Source organism: Myiozetetes cayanensis, unplaced genomic scaffold, assembly GCF_022539395.1.
Source record: "Myiozetetes cayanensis isolate MyiCay16 unplaced genomic scaffold, myiCay2020 scf1, whole genome shotgun sequence".
NCBI lineage: Eukaryota > Metazoa > Chordata > Aves > Passeriformes > Tyrannidae > Myiozetetes > Myiozetetes cayanensis.
In genome coordinates this window covers 66361978-66386430 of record NW_026086604.1, presented here as the reverse complement: position 1 = coordinate 66386430, position 24453 = coordinate 66361978, and the positions used below count along the sequence as shown (strand labels likewise).

The following is a 24453-nucleotide window of genomic DNA, read 5'->3' as shown; positions in this document are numbered from 1 at the left end:
GTGGTTTATGACTGTTAAGCTTAAGTTAATTAACATACCAAAGCAAAGATGTAATGTAAATACATTGTTAGTACTTTAAGTAACACATAAAAATTACAAACAAGAAAGTTGTTAATGTTTGTGTAGCTAAGTTTATTTTACCTACAGCATTTACATATTTATTTTAACCTTATACTCTGAGATCAGTGAATTCTCATATATCTACTGACCAGCTCAAAGTGATATGAAAGAATTAGTTTTCTGTCAGTGGCAATCTGAAACACCAAATTTATTAGGTAATGTCAGTGCCAGCACTTTTAGTACCCTTTACCCCACAGTAATTAATTGCAATGCTAACTTGACCTAATAGCACAATTGCTAATGCTAGTCTGGATATTCCACACATTTTTTCTTTCAGGATTCAAATACTTGTGGGTTTTTTTCTGAATGTCCTGGAACAAACATTTGTGGCATGTCTAGACCAGCACTTAGTGTTGAATTCAGCTAACTCAAGTTAATTGGTAATCAATTAACTGGAGGTAAAATAGGACCAAAACCTCTATTCCAGGCATAATACAATCCATCAGAAAAGAAAGGTCCTGCAGCTTGACTCTGAGTGATCTTCATCTTTCCTATTTAAGTGTAAGGTTCACTGAAAAACATTTGCACATGAAAGCTGGTAGCAAAGAAATTATTTGTGTAACAGTCCAGCAGCCATCTGTGAGTGCAAAGTACTCACAGAGAATTTTTTCAGAAGTAACTTTCTCCTGCTATAATGACTTCTAGGGTATAAAACCAGAGCTACCGTATGACCAGTCTGCAGCCCTGTCTGAGGCAGTAACACGATGGAGAAGTACGTGGGACACAAAGCTGTATGCAAGCACACGGCATGGGAGCTAGTACTTGATTCCCTGTGGTAATATTTGGCTTCCTGGCTGGAGGCTGTGCTTCCCCAGCTGCTTGTTACGAAGCATCCAGCATGCTCAGCAGACACTGGTGGAACATCACTGACTGTCAGGTGGTTGTTGGTGGGGGCAGCTAGCCATAAACAAGGTTCAAAGTTCTCACTGGAAATAGATCTTAGTACTTGTGCTGGCAGTGTTTGCCTAATCAAGACCAGCTGGAAGTGTTCTCCCTGACCAAGACCCCCAGCAGAGCAGCACATCGATTACTGTAACTGCACTGGCTTTTCCTTTTGTAACACTCTATTCTTTCCCAGCATTCTGTCACATGTTCCTCAGTGGGTCCTCTGGCATTCAGGACAAAAAACCAGTATTATTTTTCAATTGAGAAGTGATTGTACTGCCATGGTATTTTTGTTTACACTTACCAAGTGTTCTGAGAATCCAGATTCTTGTTTTCTCTCTTACTCTGAAAATGAAGCAAGCTAATCCTATTGACAAGATGCTGCCTGATGATCTTGTAAAAATTGCTAATCCTAGGGCTGTGTTCACTTAGAGGGTAACAGTGCTGTTTACATAACATACACAGAAATGTACACAAATGTAACATCTCTGCAGACCTAGCTATATAAAAGGGGTATTTTTAAGATTGCAAGTGGTCATTTCCACAGGACTGGAATAACTAGACTGGTGTGAGTCTCCTCAATAACACTACAGCTGCATATACAGATCTATTTACTTATGCTGCAACGATCTTGTTTAAAAAACAAATGGTCATATGCAAGCATCCCTGGGCATAATAATCACATTCTCAGAGCTTAGAGACTACTTGATTTATTTTAATCACTAAAATATGTTTTCCAGTAACTTCTTCAGCTCCCAAACCAAATCAATGTTTACAAGGAGGGATGAAGAGATACATCCAGTACTAAAGAAACATTATGAGTTTTCACATTTCAGCTATGTACTACAGTTAGATTTTTATGCTTTGATAACCTAAACATGATACAGCCACTTAAAGAAGTGGGTACAGTTCAGTTTGCATTAGCTCTTTAGTGGCAAGCTTCAGCTGGGCATCAGCTTTAGTGTTAAGTGATAACACAGTGGTTCCTCATGCTTCAGCTATTTGCCAAATCTCATTATATTATTTGCTAATGCATTCAGCTTTGCCTTTCTCTCTGCATGGAGAGAGCTGGAAATGTCTTCCTGCTAATTTCCTGACCCACGGGATCCTTGAACTGCTTTTTTAATAACTGCTAGAGGTGCAATAGCAGTTTGTAATAGCCAAGGTTGTCAAGTCTGAGGTTAAGCTCAGAGGACTATATTTAGGCACTTCAACAGGTGGCCTGATGCACAGAAGTGCTGAGCCTGCAAGCTCCTGCTCAGCTACTTAAATACCGAAATCCATCGACCAGCTGAGAGAGGTCAGGACTCCTGAACATCCAGACGTGCACTAAGTGCCTGAATATGTTCACAGGAACACAGTGAAGAATCTTTCCTTTTAACTCTGCTTAGTGTATATTTTGAACTAGCAACAGTTTTACCTAGGTGATCATTATTTTCTTCATTGTTGCAGAAAGGCTGATGCCTGACATTCGCCATCAGTTCTCTCTTCCTCATACAAGCATTGAATCAGTTCAATGGCCAGATACCACTGTTAATTCCCAAGGAATGTTAGCTGATTTCACCTTTCCTTTTGAAAATAAATAAATAGTAAATTCAGTGTTGGTTTCTTATCAGTCAGTGTTTCGTGGTCAAAAGATAAATGATACCTTAGCTTCCCTTTGTGCAAAATAATTACTGGTCTGTAGGGGTGGCTTACAGATCACTGCTCACTTTTCTGAGAGATTTTGAAGTGTGGGCATCTTTCTGCTCACAGTGGGCTGAATGAAAGTTTTTGGAAGTGTGTCACAGAATAAAATTCTCTCCAGCCACACAAATTCTGGTGATCAAACCCAATAATCTTTATCTTTTAAAAACCTTCCTATGAAATGTGATAAAATGCTCCATTTAATCTGCTAACACTGACACGTCTGCATGAAATGTTTCCATGTAGCTGAAATGGTGTATTTTAATCACAGAAGTGTTCTTCAAAAACCAATAATCAAGATTCTCACCAAATTCCTGAGTGTTTGAATGAATCTGATTTTGGTCTGTTATTGTTTTCCTTGTGAATGTTATGTATAAAAATGCTTTTTGATACATAATACAGCTGTTGAAAGTTTAGTGATCTTTTGGCATGTGTCAATTTAAACCATTATACCTTGCAGACATCTCATAACTCCTAGACAAAAGCTAAATACTACTTTATCCAAAGTTCTTAGATGTGGCCATTGCTTGGATCAGAAACTCCCTTGTTTGGTCTAGAGGCAGATCTGAATGGGGTCCGATCCAGCGCAAAATGGTGCTGCCCAGATTCTGAAATCAAATGAACAACAGACTTTGCCTGTAGTGAATAATTAAACAAATGAGCCTAATGTTCCCCGCCTGTGTTGATTTTGGCTTATTAATTGTGTGTGTGATCCCGTGACTCATATTTCACTGCAAAGAGTAACCCCCTTGCTGGCAGTCTGTAGGGCTGCTTCCTGCTTTGTTCTCCACCACTGAGCAAACACACCATTTCTACTGTATTTAGTTTAACACCCCTGTATAAGCAGGCTCAGGATTAGACCTTCTGTATATAAGGCTAGGTTTAAAACAAGTTTGTTTTCTCTGCTTAATCCAGATTAATAAGAGATTTGCATTCTGTGTCATTCTTCATTAGCTATAAAGCCCATTAGGATATATTGCTTGCTGTATGACTGTACAGATACTACAACAATACTCTGTTCTTGAGCTCAGCTATAAGGACATTCTTTATAATTAAGTGCTGTGGATCTTCTAATTGTTTTAATATGATGCCTCTGCTTTGACAACCTTTTGAATTCAGTTGACAGATTGGCTCTTTCCCTTCAGAGTTATCAGCTGCATTTAACCTTGCTTTACTTTTAGAAACGGCAGATAGGGCAAGAGTAAAAACTTACAGACCATGAATCATAATTGCCAGTTTCAGAGGAAAAAATTATATCCATATGCTGTTATTACTCTTGATGTTGCATCACTTTTACATGAATATTTAAGCTTTTGTTCTTTGCTTGTGTTTTGTAACAAGGGAACTCTCAGCAGGTTTTTGAAAGGTGCTATTTTTTTCTTTTGAGCTGAACTCTGCTGTCATGGAATCTGACTGCAGATCTCCAAACACGATGCTGAGATTGTGCCCCAAGAAAGGAAGACAAATCTATTACCTTTCTAATACCAAAAAACATATTCAAGTTTGACTTGTTCTTTTTTGGAAGCAATATGACCACGTCTAGGAAACTATTCCAAAATGGTTTTGACTATTAATACCCTAAAGATTGACTATCTATTAACTTGAATACCACAGAAGAAAACAGTGGTTCATGTTGCAAGTATGAAAACCAGTCTCACAACTGAGTAGAAAAGAAACTGTGTATTATTAGGATTTTAAAACTTTTGTTCCCCCCCAGATTTTTTTGCAGCACAGTCCTTCATGGATTTTGACTGTTGTTTTCATTTTTGCTACATAGTCAGTTCAAGTTAAGATGAGAAGAGAAAGACAGGAGGGACGTCTGTGATAGCTCAGCCAATTTCTTAATCAAAGAAAATCAGTACTAAGTAAATATCAAGCTTAGTGCCAAGAGCAAAAAAGGACTGTCACTGATTCTGCAGCTCCAGCTGCTGAACACCAGAGATTCCATGACCAGTCACTTGGCCGACCCAAGGCTTTCCCCCAGCACAACATTCATAATAAAAGCATATTAAATCTGTGCATTGTAGAAGTGTCATACTTCATCACCTGAGTATATCCAGGGATGGCCCGACCACAGCAACATAAGGCACTGAGTACAAATACTGGGGTAGTTGTTACAGCTAATGCAGTACTGAAAATGAGCTGTTTCATGCTGACTGATAGACTTAGCCCATCAGCCTAATTCCTGTGTCCCACAGGGAATAAGGATTCTCCCTACCTTTACCTAGGTCCTGGCTGAGCTTCACTGCTGGCTCCCTAACCTTCAATCCAATAGGAAAGCTGTTTGTGATCCTCCTTGGCCATCTGTGCTTCATCCACAGTCTCACACGCAACTTATTCTAGCTGCAGCCTCATTAACTTTCAATATCCAGTCTAACATTCACTGACCTGGGGGCTCAAAGGGAGAGGTAGGTCAAGGTCGTTTTCTGAGTCTTGATTACATGGTTTTGTAGGATCTGGCCTGGTCTGTTTGAGCACAGTGGCCTTGAGCAAAAATTCCCTTCACTACTCCTTATCTCAGCATAGATCTACAGGTTATTTGCACTATTCAGCAGTTAAGGGAAAAAACCCTCACAAACTAAATAAAGTAAATCTAAAAGCTTTTCATACAGATAACATTGAGAAGTACCTTTCTGCAGTGAAGAAATAACAAACAGAGGGCAGCATGCTGATGCAAATGAATCTCCAACCAGAGGACATTTCCAATATAAATAATAAAATATTTTGTACAATTCCTATTTCTGTGACAAGAGAAGTAAATGCTCTGTGTCCTCTTAAATCAGGTGTGTCCATTTCTGCTCCTTGCCTCAGATGCTGCTGGCAGATGGCAGTTATGGGGTGAGGACCAGACCACCACAATTACACATCATGGCTTTGATTTGGGGGTGCTTTCAGAGTGAAAAGGAGGAAACACTGTCACATTAAAATACAGGTTTTAGTGCCTTCTGACTTAACACTTCAGTAGGTAAGCATGATATGCTAGTACCCAGAGGAGTTTTAGGAATAGCATCAAGTAAGCACACAGTTCCTTCAGGTGACTTTCTCTTGATTAAAAAAAGCTGTTACAATTCAGATGTTATTTTCAAAAAGTGAGATCTCCGTTGGTGCATATGAAGTGCTCACAGGATTTAGATTTTGCTATCACTCTTTCTTGTTAGGAGATTAATTTTGGCATCCTACAAACCCTTGGCTGATCCTACAATATCACATATTTATGATCCTACAAAGTTTGCTTCTGCATTTTACTTAGAGCCTGACTAGCCCACTAGGATAAAAGACTTCTCACGTGAATAGAATAGTTACAAGTTTTGGGCCCAGAGCATATCAAAAGCTTTCTAACATTAAGTCCCTGTCCAAGGCAAGAAGGAAGATGTGCCACATTCTCCCCTATGTGGTGACTGAAGCTTCTGCTGGAGAAAAGCCTGGTGGTTATGACTATCTGGCACTGACAATGCCTATAAGCAAACTGTTGAAGAAGTGCAATTGTCCTCCATCTTAATCTAGCTCAATTCAAGGAGATGGACAAGCAACCTCCCTGCAGGCTTGTTGTTTTGGGTTTTTTTGGTGTTGTTTTTGGTTGGTTTTTTGGTTTTTTTTTTTTTTTTTTTTTTTTTTTTTTTTTGTTTTTGGTTTTTTTTTTCTGTATGGTTAAGCAGAGGTCCAAAGGAAAGAACTGAAAAGCAATATCAAAAGGCAAGCTCCTTAGCTGACTGGTGTTAAGTGGCACAGGTCCAAGGATTAGACCTGCAAGCTTTAACCAGCACAAAAAGTTTCTATCCATCCTGAAGACACAGGGATGCCGTCCTGTTTCTTCAAGAAAAGCAAAATGCACGTTTGCTGAGTTGAAAGTCACAGCCTCAGGTTACGACTCAGGTAGAACATATTTTAGATTAGTAAACAGAAAATAACTTGCTGTCCCAAAGGCAACAAGATTCTTGTGCCATTCAGCCCTCAAGCAGGAGATTTTAACTAAGAGTCCTAGAAAGGAACTATTTTACAAGTCTTCAAAAAGTCAGTGTTCAAAATGGCCACCTGCAACTTGAGAAAGACACTTAATTGCTCCCATAAGCATGGAATATGCAGGAGTTCTGTTTGCCTATGCATGCAAATATTTATGACCAAATTTACAAGCACAGTGATGTACACAAGAGAGATGAGGTAAGGCCAGTGATTACAACAAATTATTCAGAAAACTTAAAATATGCAATGTGTTTCTGCTATAAATTGGAAGAAGCAGTATGCATCTGGTACAATGTCTTATTAGGTTCTATAGTAACTGTGCCCGTTCCAGGAAAATAGCATTATTTTATTCTAAAGAGATAGATGAAACTCTTGCTCCGTGTACACTAGGGGCTAGAAAGCCAAAAATTTAATAAATAAAAATATTTGGATGCATGAAGAATGGGATAAAAACTAAGACGGAAAACATCACAATGTCTTTATGAAGACAGTTTTTTTTTACTCTTACAATTCTCTGTCCAATTTTCAGCTTTTCACTCCCCAAAATACAAGCCAAACATACAGCATGCTCAAAGATAGATTAAAAAATAGCACAGGAATGTAAAAGTTCCATTTGAAGAGAGGAAGAAAATCTTAGATGTGTTTATTTTACAAAGAAAGTGAATAAAAATGAAGGTGATAAAACTGTTTAAAACAATAAATTAGTATCTAGGCAGTTGTATAATAATGCAAACTTTCAAGGGGAAGGCTTTAAAAAAATCCATATTTAGCCTCTGGAACTTGATACTGTGAGATGGTGGTGAGGTACAGTATATGCTTGCATCCAAAAATGGAGGGACTGTTTATGCTGATAAGACCATATGAACTTAGAAAACTATATTAAAGAAGAATATTTCAAACTAAAACTGTTGTGGAATATACAAAATCATCTGCTAAATAGTGTTTATCATTAAAAAGGCATGTACAAATTATCTTGCCATTTCTTATGATGAAGTCTCTTGCTCTTCAACCTGGGGTAGGTGATATTGGTCACTAAGCCTAATATTCTCCATGTCTCACTGTCCTCAGAAATTTGTTTATGATCTTGCATTTACAAAGGCAGTAACAAGTAATTTTGCACTGAGGATGTTTATATCAGCATAGGACTTTTTACGTCAAAATAAATAGTGCTGGATTATCTACAGTCACTTCAATTGTTTATAGAAGTTGATATGAACACTCCCCTGTGTTTTCATCAAACCACAAATATTTATTCTTGGTCCAATCTTAGAATACACTTGTCAGATGTGTATACACTGACTGGGGAAACAACATTTTAAGTAGTATCTGAATTAGCAGCTAACTAACCTAAGGTGCAAAAGTCCGACTATGAAGACAAGTTTTAAAGCTGTAGAAGCTCATTTTGTTGACAAAAGGATTGATAAACTGTGAAGCACACTTTCAAGCATTTGTGGTCTTTTTCCATAAATATTTTTCCCCTTGAAACCTCTTTATTTTAACCTTCCTAGTTTCTAGATCAAGTTGCATCAAATAAGCATCCACAATGCAAAGTGGATACCTAAGATGAAAAATGATGAACTGCTTTTTTTCCTCCAAAGCTTAGTTTAAACAAGTCGCTGAGGCAACACTCAGCAGTACTTTATAAGATATAAAGTGATGTGATAACAATTAATCAGTGGGTTAATGCTGTCAGTAACAAAAAAAAATAAAGCAGATTTCATATGCTGAGATTTCAAACTGAGATGTTCTGTTTTCCTCAAGAGGAGGCTATTCTTACTTATCTTAGAAACTGCTTTAAAAATAAACTGGGTCTTGGTACTTTTTCAGATGTTCTCAGTTATTGTCACGTGCCAGCAAATGGCCACCCCATTCCCGGCTGCTGTCTATTAAATGTCTGTATGGCTTGTGTCCAGTCTGGTGTTTGTTTCTATTGAGCTGAAAATGCAGAAAAGGCCATTAAAGCTACAGCATGTCTGCAGGCAGCCTACTTTATCCCTTTTTTATCCTTCTTCTTAGCACTGTAATGATTTCTGTACAAATGTGTGTGAAACATAAGATTTAATATTTAGAAAAAAAATTTTTAAAAAGAGCAGTGACATGAATAATTACATCTGAAAATATAATTTGCTTGATAAGTAATGTAGTCCATGGGAGTTTCTTCCCATTTTCCAAGAAAGACTAATTAGCTGAGTTTTATGCTAAGATCTCGTACTAGCAAGATACAATTATATTTGATAAAACAAATGTCAGCTTATATCAAAATTCATATATCAAAGAATAAGAAGCAACTTACCAACCATTCTCACTGCTGCTTGTGGGTCCTTTTTTGGTTCATATGCTCTTTTATAATGGAGAGGAAGGATTGTGCTTTATTCTTTATCCTACCAAAAAGAAATGATCAAGTTCCATTACTGAGCCAAAAAAATTAGTTTGCATTACGCTTTCAGAGACTGATAGGCAGGAAAACACAGAAATTTTGGGGGGATCCTTAACAGAATTTGCTGTACTGGGGCAGACAACTGGTCCATCATAGTTCACCTTGCTTCTGGAAATAGCTTTTGCCTCGTGCCTTCTCTGAAGACAACATCCAGGAAACCTCTGTTACTATTCTGCTGTTCTCCATTAGTGTACAGCATGTATCACAGAATGAGGAGAGAAATAGAGAGAGGCAAGCTCTCTCTACCCCTTTCCCTCACATGAACTTCCCAAAGTGGATCAAATGGCTTTTCAAGTCAAAAGTCAGACTGTGTTCAGAAATAGGCTAGTATATTTCCAGTAAATTCAAAGTAAGGAGTCTAGAACAGAAATAGAAAATGCTTGTAGGCAACTCCTCTTGCAATGCTCTAAAAGAGTAAAGTCAGAGCTCACTTCAAGTTCTATTTGCAGTCAATTCATTAACTTTTTAAGTTCCAGCAAATTCTGCAGCCTCCTCCTCTCCTCCCTAACAGGTTTTCTTTCCAGTGTTTCTGTGGCCCAGTTCAACAACCTCTCCATCTGAGCATGATCTGCAGGCTCTGAGGTCTCTCCTGGGACTCTCACTCTCTTCCTTCTCATACTCTTCAAGCTTGGCAGCCTCCTCCTCATTGTCCTAATCAGGTGCTTGCAGGAAAGCAGCAACATTAATATCACCTGGAGGAATCCCTACACCTTTATATTTTTTAAAGGAGGATAATGAAAAATGGACAGAAAATCTATAAAAGACATACCTTACTGATAAAAAGAGAACTTTGATTTAAAGACTGAGTTTTTGTCTGATTTTAATGGCCAGCTCTGGAGAATCAGTCACCATTTCAAAAATCATGTGTAGTTACAGCTCTGTAACATTACAAATGGTAAAAGATCCCAAAAGCAGAAATAGCTCCTAACTGATGCTTATTTGTTCTCATTGTCTTACACCTATGTCCTTATATGCCTTAGACATGTTTATGGGCTGATATCCATGGGCTTGAGAGCTTGAGCAGTTACAGTTAACTGGAATTTGATAAAGCATGGATGGTCCTTGGCTGAAGGTTTGATGTGTAGAGTAAATAGTATGGAGCATTTTCTTTAGAATCTGAAAAAGTGGTTCTGCACATGCATACAAAGGCTAACACAGATGCAGAATAAAGTATTTTCAGAATAAATTTTACTTCACAACTTCATATGGTATATGTCTTCTCTTTCTGAGAAAGAATCAGGGCTGAGTAGCTGTCAAGGTTATTTTTTCAAGCTTGCCCCCTCACTTGCTGAGGTACTTAAAGTGAATGAATCCAGTGGCTTGAGGATTCAGGTATCTCATGGTTAAGCCCCATAAATGCTACCATGCTAAAATTCCAGTGCAAAGTTAAAGTCACTCCCAGTGATTTTTTCAGAGTCTCATTGCACGCATTTCCTCTTCTTCTGTGTAGCCTGGAGTTAGCTGTGGAACATCCAGCCAGCCTAAGCTAAGGTGCCACTCCCCGTGGCACTTCTAACTCATAGTGTTCTTGGATGTTTTGAAATCTGGTTGTAGGCAGCTCAGAATTGGACAGCCAACAGCACGGGTTACTTTTGTCTTCATCTCCATTTTGTCTGGTAACACTCCAACCATAAAATGGGGGCAAAATGACCTCTTCCCTGCAGACGACCATTGCAATTATAAATTAATAAATAGTTGCAAAGCAATCATCTGTTATAGTACTGAGCACTGGAGCAAATCTCTTGAGGAAATTAGTTCCGTCATCAGAACAGGGTTTAAGTGGCGTGCAATGGATACGGCAGGAGGCCTTGAGCATTAAACGGTGAAGGTGAAGTTAAATACCTGTGTGCATGAATTCAGCCCCCTTGGCTGGGTGCCAAAAGAGGCAGGAGTCCTGTAAGAGACCACAAGTGTATTTGTGTAACCAAAGATTGTATTAAATGGCACTGAGCAGCGTGTACATCACAGAAACCTCACTTTTCAGCCATTTCAGCAGGACTCACATCTTTAAGATCTGGCTACCTCAGGTACCTGGCTACCTTGCAGAGAAGTGGGTGATCTATAGGATCACCGTCAGAACATTTAACATTATTTCCTAGGGTGGTATGATCCAAGGATTCAGGGCTTGGTTTTTACAGATCTGTGCAGCATCTTTGAGTGATTTTGGAATTGTGAACCTTGAGCTCACCTTCACCACCAAACTGCAGTATTAGCCAGTGTTAATAGCATATAGTATTACTTCATATGAAGTGTTAGCCACTACAGATTAATAATTTTCAGTACAACTCAACAGAATTGGAATGTGTGATTACGCAATTCAAACTTGATGAAGACACTGACAGTCTTTGGGACCACTGTAAGTCCTTAGCTATCAAAGAAAAAGTTTTTGTTAAAGTGGGCTTTTCTGTGGATGTTTTCTGTGATCCAGTCATATGACACCCAGTTCAGGTTCTATTGCAATCAGTAAAAAAATACTTCTAATAAAAAAGAAATCATATTAGAATTGTATCCTTGATCTATCAGCTCCTCAGTTTCCCCAGTTGAAGGGCAGGAATAATCAGGCAACATTTAATGGTAGCTGAGCACTTTGAGATCCTTGGATGAATGAGGCCAAAATCTACAGTATTATTTTTGGTCTTGTGACAGACTGGATTTCACTTACACACCATTATTTTGAGAAGTGTGTTAGGTTATTTGCCTGTCCATGCTAACAATGATAATAAATCGCTCTCCACACTTCACTAAGAGAACGAAGCCGTATTTACAGATTATAGTGTGGATAAGGCAGAAATACTGTTCCCATCACTACAGTAAAGGATCTGTCAGCACTTTCATTACTGTACTTTAATTCCAGCAGTTCACAAGCCCATTTTGATTACAGTTACCAAATAGACTGTTATTTTTCAGCTTTATTAATGTTAAATGAATAAATCATGGAAGTTAAAATTGCTTTTGTTCTCCCACAACTAAAATTGGCTTGAAGTTCAAAAAATGGAATTTGGAAAGTAATTCAAATTGTCTGACAGGGAAAGATAAAGTCAAAGGACTGGTCACTTCATATACTTATACTGTAATCTCACAATCGTGTGTCTAGATCTGTATTGACATGATGATACACCAGAAAAAATAATACTCCTGTGGAGCTATGCCAATTGCTCTGATACCTAGTATCATATTTTAAAACTGCTTAAATGCACATTTACGTTGTGTCTGGGTGGTCCTTGGGTTAAAAAATATGCTTTCAATAACTTTCCCTCAAATATATATTTTTTATTTTTAATAAAAAAGAGGAAATTAAAGACAAAAAAACCTCATGTTATTTTAACATTGAGGTTTCAACAATAATGAAATTCAAATTTAAACTTGACACACCATCTTAACTCATTCAACAAGGTATTTCTAAGAAATACCAATAATGGGATGAGTTAAGATGAATAAATCAGCCCTAAATGAAAACTCCTAAGTTATGTTTCATTCCTGAAAAATGTGTGCACACATTTTCCCCTTATGATTTTGTAAAAGGAACTTGGAAGCTTGAAACTGGAGTACTTGATAATGTGCAGCCTATGTTTTCATGGAAAGGGCATGTGAGACGGACTCGGGGACCCCAAGGTCAGCAAGCAACATAGCCCATCTCAGTTGCCACCTCCAGGAATGGGACTCAGTAGTCCATGATACCACCGAAGGCAGGAGGAACACAGCCTGGACTGTGCTGAGGATTCCTCGGAGCTCCTGAATACTGGTTTCATTCATCATGACTGAGGAAAATGCTCTCACTCTCTGAGAGGAGGCTTTACCTTCCATGATGAGAAATGGGGTGAGGCAATCATATCTGCTGTTCTTGTCGTGTCTCTGTCCTTCCAGATGCAATGCCTGTGGTGCTTCGTGCTGTGCACTCCTGAGAGGCAGTGTCTGGCTGTTCATTTGCATTGTGCTGAGTGTTAAGGTAATTTAAAAGCCATCTCATGCTCTTTTGAAAGGTTGTAGTGGAACAGTGAGAAGGAAAGTTGCCTGCTCACCTTCATTTAGCTGCTGCACTGAATAAAAAAAACCTTGTGAGAGGAGAGGGCACTCTCCTTCAGTCTGCAAAGCAGACAGGGTTTGAGGGAAGGACTTTTCAAAGGACAAGGTACGGCTGTGTAGCAGAAGCATAAACTGGTGACTGGTAGAGGAGTTTATACGCTGCCCTGGCTCAGGCTGATGGAAAGAGACTGCAGATTCAGAAAGCCTTTGAAGAGTGTGGAGAAAAGTAGGAAACCATTCAAATGTTGAATTTAGGTGCCTATCTCTCCCTCTACACTCACAATCACTGACTTTGTTATGTTATTCTGCTTTATCCAGCAGATCTGTTTTCTATTTCTACCTGTATTAATTGAATTCAAATTCAAATAAAATCCAGATTCTGAAATTCATTGGTTTATAGGGCTTTGGGGATGTTTACAATTAAGAAAAAGCATAAGAAAGTGTGTGTGTGTATATATATATATAAAAATATATAGGAAATATAGGAAAGTATAGGAAAAAGATGCATCTCTAAGCTCTGGCTAACTCAGGATCCTTTCATGCTTGTTTTGCTCTATTTTTCTTCCTTCCTGGTCATAACACGTATTTCCACTAGCCACCTTGTGTTTGGAATACAGTTGAAGATCATAACATACAAGGTGCCTTCTGGGATTTAGAGTCTGTGGCTAGATGTTGAGCCTTAGGATATCTGATCTCCATTGGCTCCAAGGATTGCACTGATCCTTTGTTTTCATTTTCCATTACGGGAGGAAAGATAATGTGATGCTGTCACATATAAAATCCTGGCTTCCATGATTTATTTAAAACTGCCCAACAAGTATTAATGCCTCTGCAATGAGACAAGTGCCATATATTAATTTAGCAAAAGTCAGGATTAATCCAATGAATGGCAAGAATAACAACCTTATACCACTTCATGTCAATAATTAATTAGCAGAAAATGCCACCTCATGGTAATCATTGGTTAGCAGAAAATTCCACCTCATATTAATTATTGATTAACAGCAAATGTAAATTTTCTTTACAAAAATGGAATTTAAATGGTAATTCAGTAAATCATGATTTATAAACCTAAACTATCCTGTTTAATTTTAACTTCACATGGTGACAAAAACACACAACATAAATAAGCAAACATAAATACATAACATAAATAAGCAATACGGTTTTCTCTAAATTGTTGGTACTAAAGGAAATGCAAAAATATATTTCTATGTAAAATAGGGATTTTGTAAAATAGGACTTGCAAAAATCAAAACCAGGACTTCACCGTATATAACTTCTCTTTTCTGAAAATATGCATAACTCTTAGCAAAACTGAACCAAGTTAGTACCAAGAAGAACAGAAACAGAAGGACAGATCACGTGTGGACAGAAATCCCCTTTTGTGTCAGTGTTGACAAATACTCCCAAACCAGAAATCATTCTGGGAGGAAACTGTTACTTCATGAAAACAGTATGATCTAGAGGTCATGCTTTCTTGCCTAAGACACATTTCTGTGATAAATCCTGCATTTCTCACAGTGCTACGGGTCTTGCCCCACAGCTCTCTCCAAGAAGGAGGAAAGGATAGGTTGTTATGAGCCACGACTGTAAAGTACGGCACATCCTCTTGGGTAGATGCTCAGCCTGTGCAAATGCAGCCATTCCGCCAGGTCAGGGAGACCCTTCATTCTCTGTATTTCACCCATAACTTATTTCATGGCCCTTCTCCAGTGGTCCATGCCCCCAAGAACGAAGACCAGAGTATGTGCATCCTCGATCCCCACTAATGAAGCTGCAGTCTGGGCAGCATGTCATAGATGCACCTTGAAGAGCTCAGTGTTCTGCTCTGTGCCTAACCAACTGCTTGGCACTTTACCCCCATCTTTCCCTGGGAGAAAGAAGGAAGAAGAAGGCCTAAAGCAAGAGGAGAGGCAAGGTGCAAAGCCAGGCAGCACCTGACGTATCTCCTGTCTGGGGTGGGGAGTCTGCCCAGGCCCTATGCCCTGGGAAACCAAATGAACCCTGAGTCTACACAACCCTAATGGCAGAGAGGGTTTTGTACAAATACAGATAAACACACCCAACAATCTTATGTCGAATACCCTGGTTTCAGGTCACAGAATCACAGACTCCCAGAGTATTTGGAGTTGGAAGGGACCCACAAGGACCATCGAGTACAACCATTAAGTGAATGGCCTGAACCGGGATTGAACCCATAATCTTGGTGTTATTAGAAACAGGCTCTAACCAAGTGAGCTAATCTCAATCTCTAAAACATTTTTTTTTTTTTAATGTGGCTGTGGGTATTATTTAATTAATTATTTGGATTTAATTAATTATTTATTAATTACCTTTAGAAAGGGGTAAATATTACACTAAAGACTTGGGACATTTGGGATGTTTGTGAGAGGAAGACTGAGCTTAGCACACCAGGACATGCACACTCTTGCCGGCAGTCGACGGTGAGTCGCTCTCGCTCCTTTGATACGGCTGGAAAGTCTGACGGCCGCGGCCCCGCTCTCTGTCTGTCTGTCTGTCTATCTGCTCCCCCCGGGCCTGGGCCGGCGGAGGCGGGGGATATCCCGGGCGGACTCTCCTTCCCGCCTGGCCCCCGGGGAGGTCTCCTCGGGTCGGGGGCGCCGCCGCCGTTGGCCGCGCGGGGGCGCTGGCGGCCGCCCCGTTGCCCGGCGTTGCTCTGGGCTGCCCGTGCCGGTCGCGGCATTCCCGCTGCTCGCTCGGCGCGCAGCGGCCGGGAATGGGGGAGCTGCTGCTGCTGCTCTGCCCGCGCCCCGCAGCTCCGGCGCCGCCTCCCGCTTTCTCGGCCTGAAGCGCTCCTGCACTCGTGGATCCCGGCGGGGAAGGGGCCATGGGCCACCTCCCCGAGGCGCGGCGGCTGTGAGGCGGCCGGCGTTCGCTCGGGGAGCCGGGGGAAGGCTGCCGGCTGCCGGCCGGCCCGCGCCGGGGAGGGGAGTGCCGCTCGCAGGCGGCGGCGGGCGCGCAGGCAGCACCTCGGTGCCGGCGACTCGGGGGTGCCGCTGCCCGCCCGCGCCCGGCCGCGGCGGTGCATGGATGCGCCATGGCCACGCTGGTGTGCCGGGTGCAGCTGCTGGATGACACCGACCCCTTCAACAGCACCAACTTCCCCGAGCCCACCCGGCCGCCCCTCTACACCTTCCGAGAGGACATCCCGCTCGCCACCCAGCTGGCCGGCGTGCACCGCCTGCTCCGCGCCCCGCAGAAGGTACCGGCGGAGGGCAGGGGGACGTGTGTGTATATGTGTGTGTGGCGGGGGCACCGGGCGAAGGGCAGCGGCCTCCCCGCATGAGCCCGGCGGCGGGGAACAGAGGCCGGCGGGCGGCCCCCGGCTCTGCGGGGCGGCAGCCCGGGCTGTGTGCGGGGAGAGCGCCCGGCGGCGGGGCTGCCCCGCTGGACCCCGTGTGCCCCCACCGGCGCTATCCCTCGCCCCGGCAGTATCAGTGTTTCCCTAAGTCCCGCGGGGAGGCACGGGGCTCCCTCCGCTGCTCTCCTGTGTTCTCCCAAAAGCCCTCAAGGGCAGCTACCACCTCTGCTGCAGTTGTAGCTGTAGCTGCTGCGGGCATTTCTCAGGAGAAGAAAAACCTCATCAAACCGGAGCCCCAGTTGGGTATCAAGTACTACGCGCCCGTCCTTGGCTAGCGTTGCCGGAGTGCCTGGGGATACTGAGGGATAAGGCGGTTCGGGACAGCCGGGTTGCGCGGAGCAGGGTCGCGCCGGCAGGACCGGGGCTTTGCCGTGGTGAGGTTTAATGAGCTAGGCAGATCCAGCCAAGGCTTTGGTAAAAATAGCAGCGTGTCTGCTGCCCTTGAAACAATCGTTACTATTAGTCCCTCTTGCGAAGGACTGCAGCATGGCCCTTGTCAAATCTTACCTATCTCTTTTTGCATGCTTCTTCTAGTACATATGCTGGCATCTGTAGGTCAGCCCTTGAAGTCAGGCACCCGGGCATGATCCTTGAATTTTTAGTTTTCAAAGCAATGCCATTGATTGACATAGTAATAATAACATCCTTTCATTATTATCTTGTATCTGCACATTAGTTATGCAGACTGCACCGAAGAAAAAAGAAAAAATACCCACTTCTTTTTTTTTTTTTTTTATTACAAAGTAAAAGTTGTAAAACTTTTATTCGCTCTGTGATGAAGTGGAAGGAAAATACTCTCTTAACATCACTTCTTGTGTTATGCTTATGGGAGCGTGCGGGAAGATGACAAAGGGGTGTGTGTCTTCTTAGATTTAAGGATATCCAAAACCCCATAAAAGTATTTCAGAGAAAAGCTCTTGGAGTAGACAGAAGTTTTGCATTTGTAGAACGGTTTCTTGCATAATAGTTGCCAAGGATACAGCATCCAGCGAACAGAGCTCTGCCTAACGCACAAAAACTTTGGAAGCTCTTGGTGTGCTGGGTCAATTCTGTTTTCATGTGCCCAGTCATCCCCAATTCAGAGAGTGCTCTCATTGTTTTCAAGGGAGGCCTTTTTTGGGCTTAGAGCTAATTAAAAGAAGGGCAGGATGGATTCTGACACCTAATGAAGTAAATAAAGAGACAGTTTAAAATCTGGATTCAGAGTTAATTCAACCTCATTTTCAAGCTTATTCTACTGTGTTGTGTCTTGCATTTACTTTGCTTTGAATACTCTTCTGGCATTTTTTTTATAACCTTAATACTAACACCACCAGCAACTCCGTGTTGCTTGATTTAATGTCCTAGGAGCCATCCAAAATCCTTGACCACTTTTATACACTTAACTCCTGCCCAGTCTTCCCACGTGCAATGTTTCTCAAGTTTAATTAATGTTTGGAAACCAGACTTGCAGACTTCGGGTGAGAGATGGCCCAAGTCCCCAGAAGTGCTGCAAACCCAGCTATTGAAACACAGTACTCTGCTAGAGGCAAGTCCTGGTCCAGTGACTTGTTAATCTGAGGTTCTGTCTCTTGCAAACATTTTGTTTCTGCTGTTGTGAGGATTTGGGCAGGCTCATTGAAATCTACTTACATGGTTGCAGTTACCTTTGTGTTTGCAGAGCCATTGCTTCTAGAGTGCCTTAATTATGTCTCTTGGCTTTGTCTTGGCTTCTACAAAATAAAAAAAAAAGGTGTTGATGAGACTTGTTTACCTTTATTCCTTATACTGAGAGAGTAGTTCTTTGTGTGCACTTGCAGTTAGAGCAGCATTTCATCTTTGTGATTCTGATTTGTGTTGCTTTCTAAGGACAGGCTTTCCATTTTCTATTTGGGATAATTCTTTCTGCATCTTTTTCTCAAGACTATATTCACCTGGTCAATAGAAGATCACCACATTAGTTGCCTGAGAAGAATTTTGCTCCATTTTGCCCAGAGATCAGGGCAAACGCTGTGATCCCAGAAGAATGCAGCTGTCAAAGCAGAGCATGGGTTGAAATTCAGGTGTCAGTTCACATTGACACATTTAAGGTTTGATTGATTAATTACTTTGAAAATTCGTGAGCTAATGGACTGATGGTCCATTTGGTATCTTCATGGTGATGAACACAAAATATCTTGAAACAGACTTAGGAGTTGATACTTCAAATGGTGTCCCTGCCCATGGCAGGGGGTTTGGAACTTTAAGGTCTCTTCGAACCCAAGCCATTCTATGATGATAATGAAATGCATAGTAACACCAATGTCAAAATAACTTCTGAAGTCTTATAAACTGTTGGCCTTTTTGCCAGTGAGTTTGAATGATCAGTGCTAGTTTTTTTTTTCATCAGGTTTTGAGTTGTCATCTCTTGACTTGGATGAATATTCACTTATTCTCTGAACAGAGGTGTCAGCTTGTTGCCTTCAAATCACTGTGGAATTTGTACATCTTGTAGAGGTTGTACTGCTGTGGGATGTGCTTGAGAGGATGAAGTCAGGAGCTGGAATCCAGCTCACTTCAGTGAGTGACAGATTTCGCTATTCCTGTCTTGAAATTAGTAGTGACGACAGTACTTTTGTAGTTAGTTAAACAACTTGTATATTACAAGTCCATGTAAGTTAAACATTATAACCAATTATGAAGTAAACAATTTAAAAAATAGATGAAAAATGCTTTGACATTCTGACCTGTCATAGTATGTCATTAATAGCTTTTTTTGTAATCAACAGATGTTACAGTTTGACTCCAAAGGGCAGGATTTCTTCAGTTTAGTTCTTTGGAAGTACAACTCTCAATTTCACATGTTGGTTTTACTAGTTCTCTTTAAACTTACAATTTTACTTGAGTCTGGATGCAAGTCTAGATTTACACAGTGTCTTCTTAGCAGCAAAGCAGCAATGCTTTTAGATTGTTGTGAAGGAGTGCAGTGAAGTTAAGAAACTGAATAGTCTCTGGAATGGGCTTTACCACCCTCAGTAAAGTGGAACACCTAAACTGGTTGATAGGGAAAACTGAGAAGATGGAATCTTTATTTTGCTTGGAATTGGATGCCTAGTTGTAACCTCCTGCCTCACTCTTTTTTCTCCACTTCTCTCTGTGCACATACCTTTCCCTACAAATCCGTATCTCTGCATACAGCAGCTTGCTGTTCCCTGGGTTGTGCTCAGTTCTGCCTGGCATACATGCTGAGTCCCATGGGGCATGGCACTGCCATCAGGAATGCTTGTTTCGGGTATCCCCCGTGGTTTCGTGTGCTTTGGTCCTAGATGCTGACATACCATTTTGGTTGATGATGCAATGAAGTGTCAAAACTCTGTTATGGTATTTTTGAGCCACATCTGCAGATGCTTGCTGAGTAACTAAGCCACGTTGCAGAGCTTTTGTGAGTTGCTTATAATGATTTGGCTGCCTAAGGTGCCATTTTGAATTTGACTTTTACTGTTTATGAGGATTTTAGGTCATTCCTACTGTCTGTTCTATGAAGAAAAACTGGATCTAGTCTGGACTCTGAATTCAGATGTCCCTTTTGCCCATTTCTGTGAACCTTAGGAAAACTCAGAACTGGGTCTAAATGTGTGGCTCAGACACAGTGCCAATAGTGCACTTTGAATCCAATTCAGTGCATTGGGTTTGTTGGTTTTGAATTGCTTTGAGTTACTTGATACTTCTGACTTGCTGACACAGAGTAGTTCAGGAGAGTTGCTATATATACATGGCCGATGTCAAGTGCTGTGCTTTTTTTAGAGATCTTCTTCATTATAACTTATTCACATAATTACAGTATGCTGAGTATGTTGCCATAGTCTGTTTTCACATCCCACAGTACTGTTCAGTGTTGGGATGGCTCTAAGAAATCCAACTTTACAGTAATATAGGAAATCAAGCTGTCTAATTTATCAAGAAAAAGGAATCGAAATACTTTGTGTGACAAGGGAAAACAAACAAACAAAAAAACCCCAATGCATATGGTATACTGGTGGTAATAGTGGAAAGGGAAGATATAGTGCTGTAAGGATAATTGCTTTTCCCTCATGTTCCCTCTGAGAAAACTGGAGGCAACTTCTGTGTTTAAATCCCATCCAAGTATTTGTAATAAGGAACAGTATCATTCAGAAAACAGTGGTATAAGCAGATAAATCCAATGAGCACTAGAGGGATTCGGGAGTTTCATTCATAAAGCAACCATCCAGACTTCCATCTTCAGCTGTTGTGATTTAGCCCTAGATGAAAGCCAAGGCTGACTCTAGGGCATAGTGTGATGTAAACTGATAGCAAGGGCTGTTCCACTGGTTGTGTCCTGGCATGGAGCTCAGCTCTTGCATGGCACTCTGTGCCAGGCTGTATGCTGGCATCAACCTCAGGTCTTCTGAGAGCAGTAAACCTACCCACTGGCTCCTCTTCCCTGGGTTTCCTTGAAGCACAGTGGCATTAAGAAATGCCTTGGTGTATAGAGGCTAGACAGAAACAAAAGAAGAAAGGATGGTTTGGAGCCTTGTCCTGATGGAGGCACTGGTAATTAGAGCAGCTGTTCTCTGAAGAGAGCATTTTTGGGTTAGTCATTACAATCTTCATGGGAGCTGAAGAATAGAAAATGGAAACTGGAATATTGTCGTTGTCCCAGGGAAAATGAACACACAGGTAGGGAAAACTGGCTGATATCTTCTGCAAGTGTCACTTCTGAGGGCTGGGAAATCTTTTAATTGAGGGCTGTCAGGACATACAGGCCTTTCATATCCTTCCTGAAGCAGGTGGACATCAGCCTTTTTTCAGCCTTTGAGAGAAGAGAGGATTTAACATAGCAGTTATTTCCAACAGGTTTCCAAGGTATTCTGACTTCAGTCAAGTATTTCTGGAGCTGAAAGATTCCCATGCTTAAAGAGATTGACCCTGTAGTAGCTGTATGTGCTTGAATTTTATAGGGAAATATTTGTGAGGGCAGAGGGGGTAGCATAGTGCTCTGTCTTCTGACTTTCAAGCACAAGCTGCATCTGAATCCTGTGTGAAACACACTTTTCTGGGGGAGTATAAATAGTCACCCAAAAACACAACTGTGAAAAGCTTCTTGGTCCCCAGCAGCTTCTGTGGTTTTGGGCCTTCAAAAGAGCAGAGATACCCGTAGAACAGATACAAAGTAATAATAAAGTACTGGGCTTTATCTGCAGCAGTTGAACTTAAAATACCTTTGAAGTTCTCTCAAGGTTCTTTTGACAAGTTATGATTTGGACAAGTTGTAGTTGTTTGATCTAGGCTTAAAAGCTGTGTTGTAAATGTAGGGGCACAGATCTGTCCCAGAAATTCATTTTCTTACTTTGACACTTCTTTCTTCAAGTCACTCAGTTTGGCTGCTCATAGCTCAAGAGTCTTTATAGAACTCAATGTCAAGAGTGATGGGAGTGAATGTGCTGGTAGTTCTCAGGGTTCCACTAAATTTTGAAATCACAAGTTGGTCAGATGCAGCCTCTGGAAACTTGCATCCCTCTGTGTTTCCTGGAGGTTTGGAATCAAACAAAGGAGATGAATAGGAAGAAGTTTGACCTTGATGTTACAATACCACAAGTTTTGTACTTGCAGTTGCAAATTTTGCTGTTTTCTGTCAAAACCAATTTGTAGATACCTCATTTCTTCCAAATTCTTCTTGTGTGAAGATCACTAATGGCTTCACTTATCGTGAAATGACTTCAGTCCATGTCTGTCTTGGTGGAGGAATGGTCAGAGACGTGGGACCTGGCATGTTGCAATCTCATCTTCTTCCTGTGTTGTTCTAAATAAGAACAAAAGTTATAAAAACTTTCAGGAAGTTTTTGCTTCCCAGTGCTTGCACGGCTGTCCTACCTTGCCAGTAGTTAGGGTCTAATTTAAAGTCCCTTTTCTTACTGTCGGATTTCACTCACTGGGTTGTGAGGACGACTATTACAACCCTAGTGCAAATGTATGCAAGGCAGCTGGGCTGTAAGTCGCCCCTCCATCACATTATCACTTATAACAACCTGCTTGGTTTTACAGTCCACTTCTCTGAGTGCAATTTAGCCAGAACAGGTGGGTACCTCTTTCAAAAGGTGTTTTTTTTTTTTTTTTTTTCCAGTGCCCCAGGTGGGCTGGGTGGGGCTGTACAGCTCTTTTGGCAAATGTTGCTTCAGTAGGCTGTATCCATGTGCTAAGATACTACTTCGTTACTGGCTCAGAGAAAAGAGTGCTAGCTGCTTACACCTCTGTCATCACTTTACACACCACCTGGATTGCATTAGATTAATATTAACTTTATATTGTATTACAGTTATTAATAAGACAGCAAGGAATGTTGTTACATATTTTTAGCAGAGAAACAAGTTGGGACAATAGTTGCAGTGAGCTCTCAAGTAGGCCCCAGCTACCTAGAAACATCTGCAACCATCTGGCATATGAAACTATTGAAGTAAAGGTAAGCGAGGCTTGGAAGTTCACTTTCCACATGTCATCAGCTTAACACATATATATGAAAAAGAATTTATTGCTGTTTCAAATTCCAAACACTTAAAAAAGAAGTAATTCTGTCATTCCTAGCATTTTAAGAAGGCTTAAAAAACCCCACAAAAAACAAAGGCTTAGACCTTTTGCTTTATTTTCAGTATGACTACTTGACTCTAGTAGTCATACTTCTCAACTGAACCTCGATTTTGTGAAGACGGTATTTATTTCAATTACAAAGTCCTGGAAAATTGCTATTTTTGCACCTGTATTCCTATTTACTATTGTTAAAAAGGGGCAATGCATTATTATTAATCTTTTTGGTCATATTGCTCATTATTTAATAGGGTAGGGCTCAGCAGGCTGAACAGCAAAGAATGGGGTGACTGGAAAAGCAGCTTCATCTGCTTTTAGTTGTAGTTCTAGAGTGGTTTTAAAGGCAAAGTGTTTATACTTGGAAAAATGAAACTTGGACAGTGTCGTCGTGTGTTTACTAACAGTTAAATTCTTGATATCAGAAAAAGCTGATCTTGATAAGAAAAAGCTGTATAAATAAATAAGTTGCAATACAAAGTCAAGTGAGGTACCTGTGATTACATGCAGTAGTGGAGGGGTGGGTATGGTCTGGAACTTTATGTTCATCAGCCACAAAAGTAGTAAGCTGTACCTTGTGCAAGTAAACCAATTGTGTTGCTTTAGCTCTATTGATACAGGTAAAGCAATACACTTTTCCTCTTGTACACAGCATGCATGATTACATTGGAATAAAATGTGCTCACAAATAGCTTGTATTTCCCTATTCAGGAAAGAAAGAAAGTTTGCCTTCACCTTGGTTTCTGTGTTGTCTTCTCTTTTAGAAGCTATGCCAGTTAAACAGATAATTGTAAATAACCTTGATATTAATTAAAAAATAAAAATGCGAGACATTTCAGTGCTGTTCTTTGAAGCTAGTTGCTTCAGGTTTACTAATGAGCCCTTCAACATTTGTAAGTGAAATTGAGAAAAAAAAGTATTTTCTTTAGAACCGTAAATATAGTATTGCAGCTACATGTAGCAGCTTCAGAGGTAAAGTAGCTGTTTCAGCTTCTGGTGAGATGCCTGGAGATTTTGCATCTAGCTTTTTCTGGTGTCTGTGTTATCAGCATGGAGAAGATGAAGTTCCTGGACTCAGTCTGGTAGGATTTCTCAGCATGTTCGACATGAGCCACCTGGTATGATTTGGGGGCTGGCAAAGGAGGCATCTGTAGCTCTCATAGCTCTGCCACCTAGGTTGCTTATCTAAGTTCATACGCAAGGTAAAGCTTCTTGAAAAAGCATATTGTGTCTGTTTTCCTACTTCATTACTACGAGGCTGTTTTACAGCAAGGCTTGCAAGGAAAGAGCATAGTAGTGGGGTATGCAATCAGGAAACCAACAGGAATGTCATCTGTGCTAGTGAAATGCCAAATGGGGACTTGTGCCTGGTTTTTGTCAGAGTGGAATAGAAGTTCTGAAT

The 24453-nt window shown here is 40.9% G+C and overlaps 1 protein-coding gene and 1 long non-coding RNA gene across 10 annotated transcripts in view; both read left to right on the top strand.

The window, feature by feature from the left end:
* Positions 1 to 24453, top strand: part of LOC126635861 (uncharacterized) — a 1135091-nt gene that overhangs the window by 617376 nt on the left and 493262 nt on the right. The gene's annotated exons all lie outside the window — the stretch shown is intronic.
* The window catches only part of FHOD3 (formin homology 2 domain containing 3), a 387674-nt gene continuing 379132 nt past the window's right edge, over positions 15912 to 24453 (top strand). For 2 of the 9 annotated variants that reach the window (XM_050307354.1, XM_050307309.1), the window contains exon 1: positions 15917 to 16337. In XM_050307354.1, the coding sequence (XP_050163311.1) occupies positions 16173 to 16337 (165 nt within the window). In that variant the 5' untranslated portion in view covers positions 15917 to 16172. Of the gene's footprint in view, positions 16338 to 24453 lie in introns of all 9 variants that reach the window. The other 7 variants (XM_050307347.1, XM_050307327.1, XM_050307337.1 and 4 more) reach the window with 6 other exon arrangements.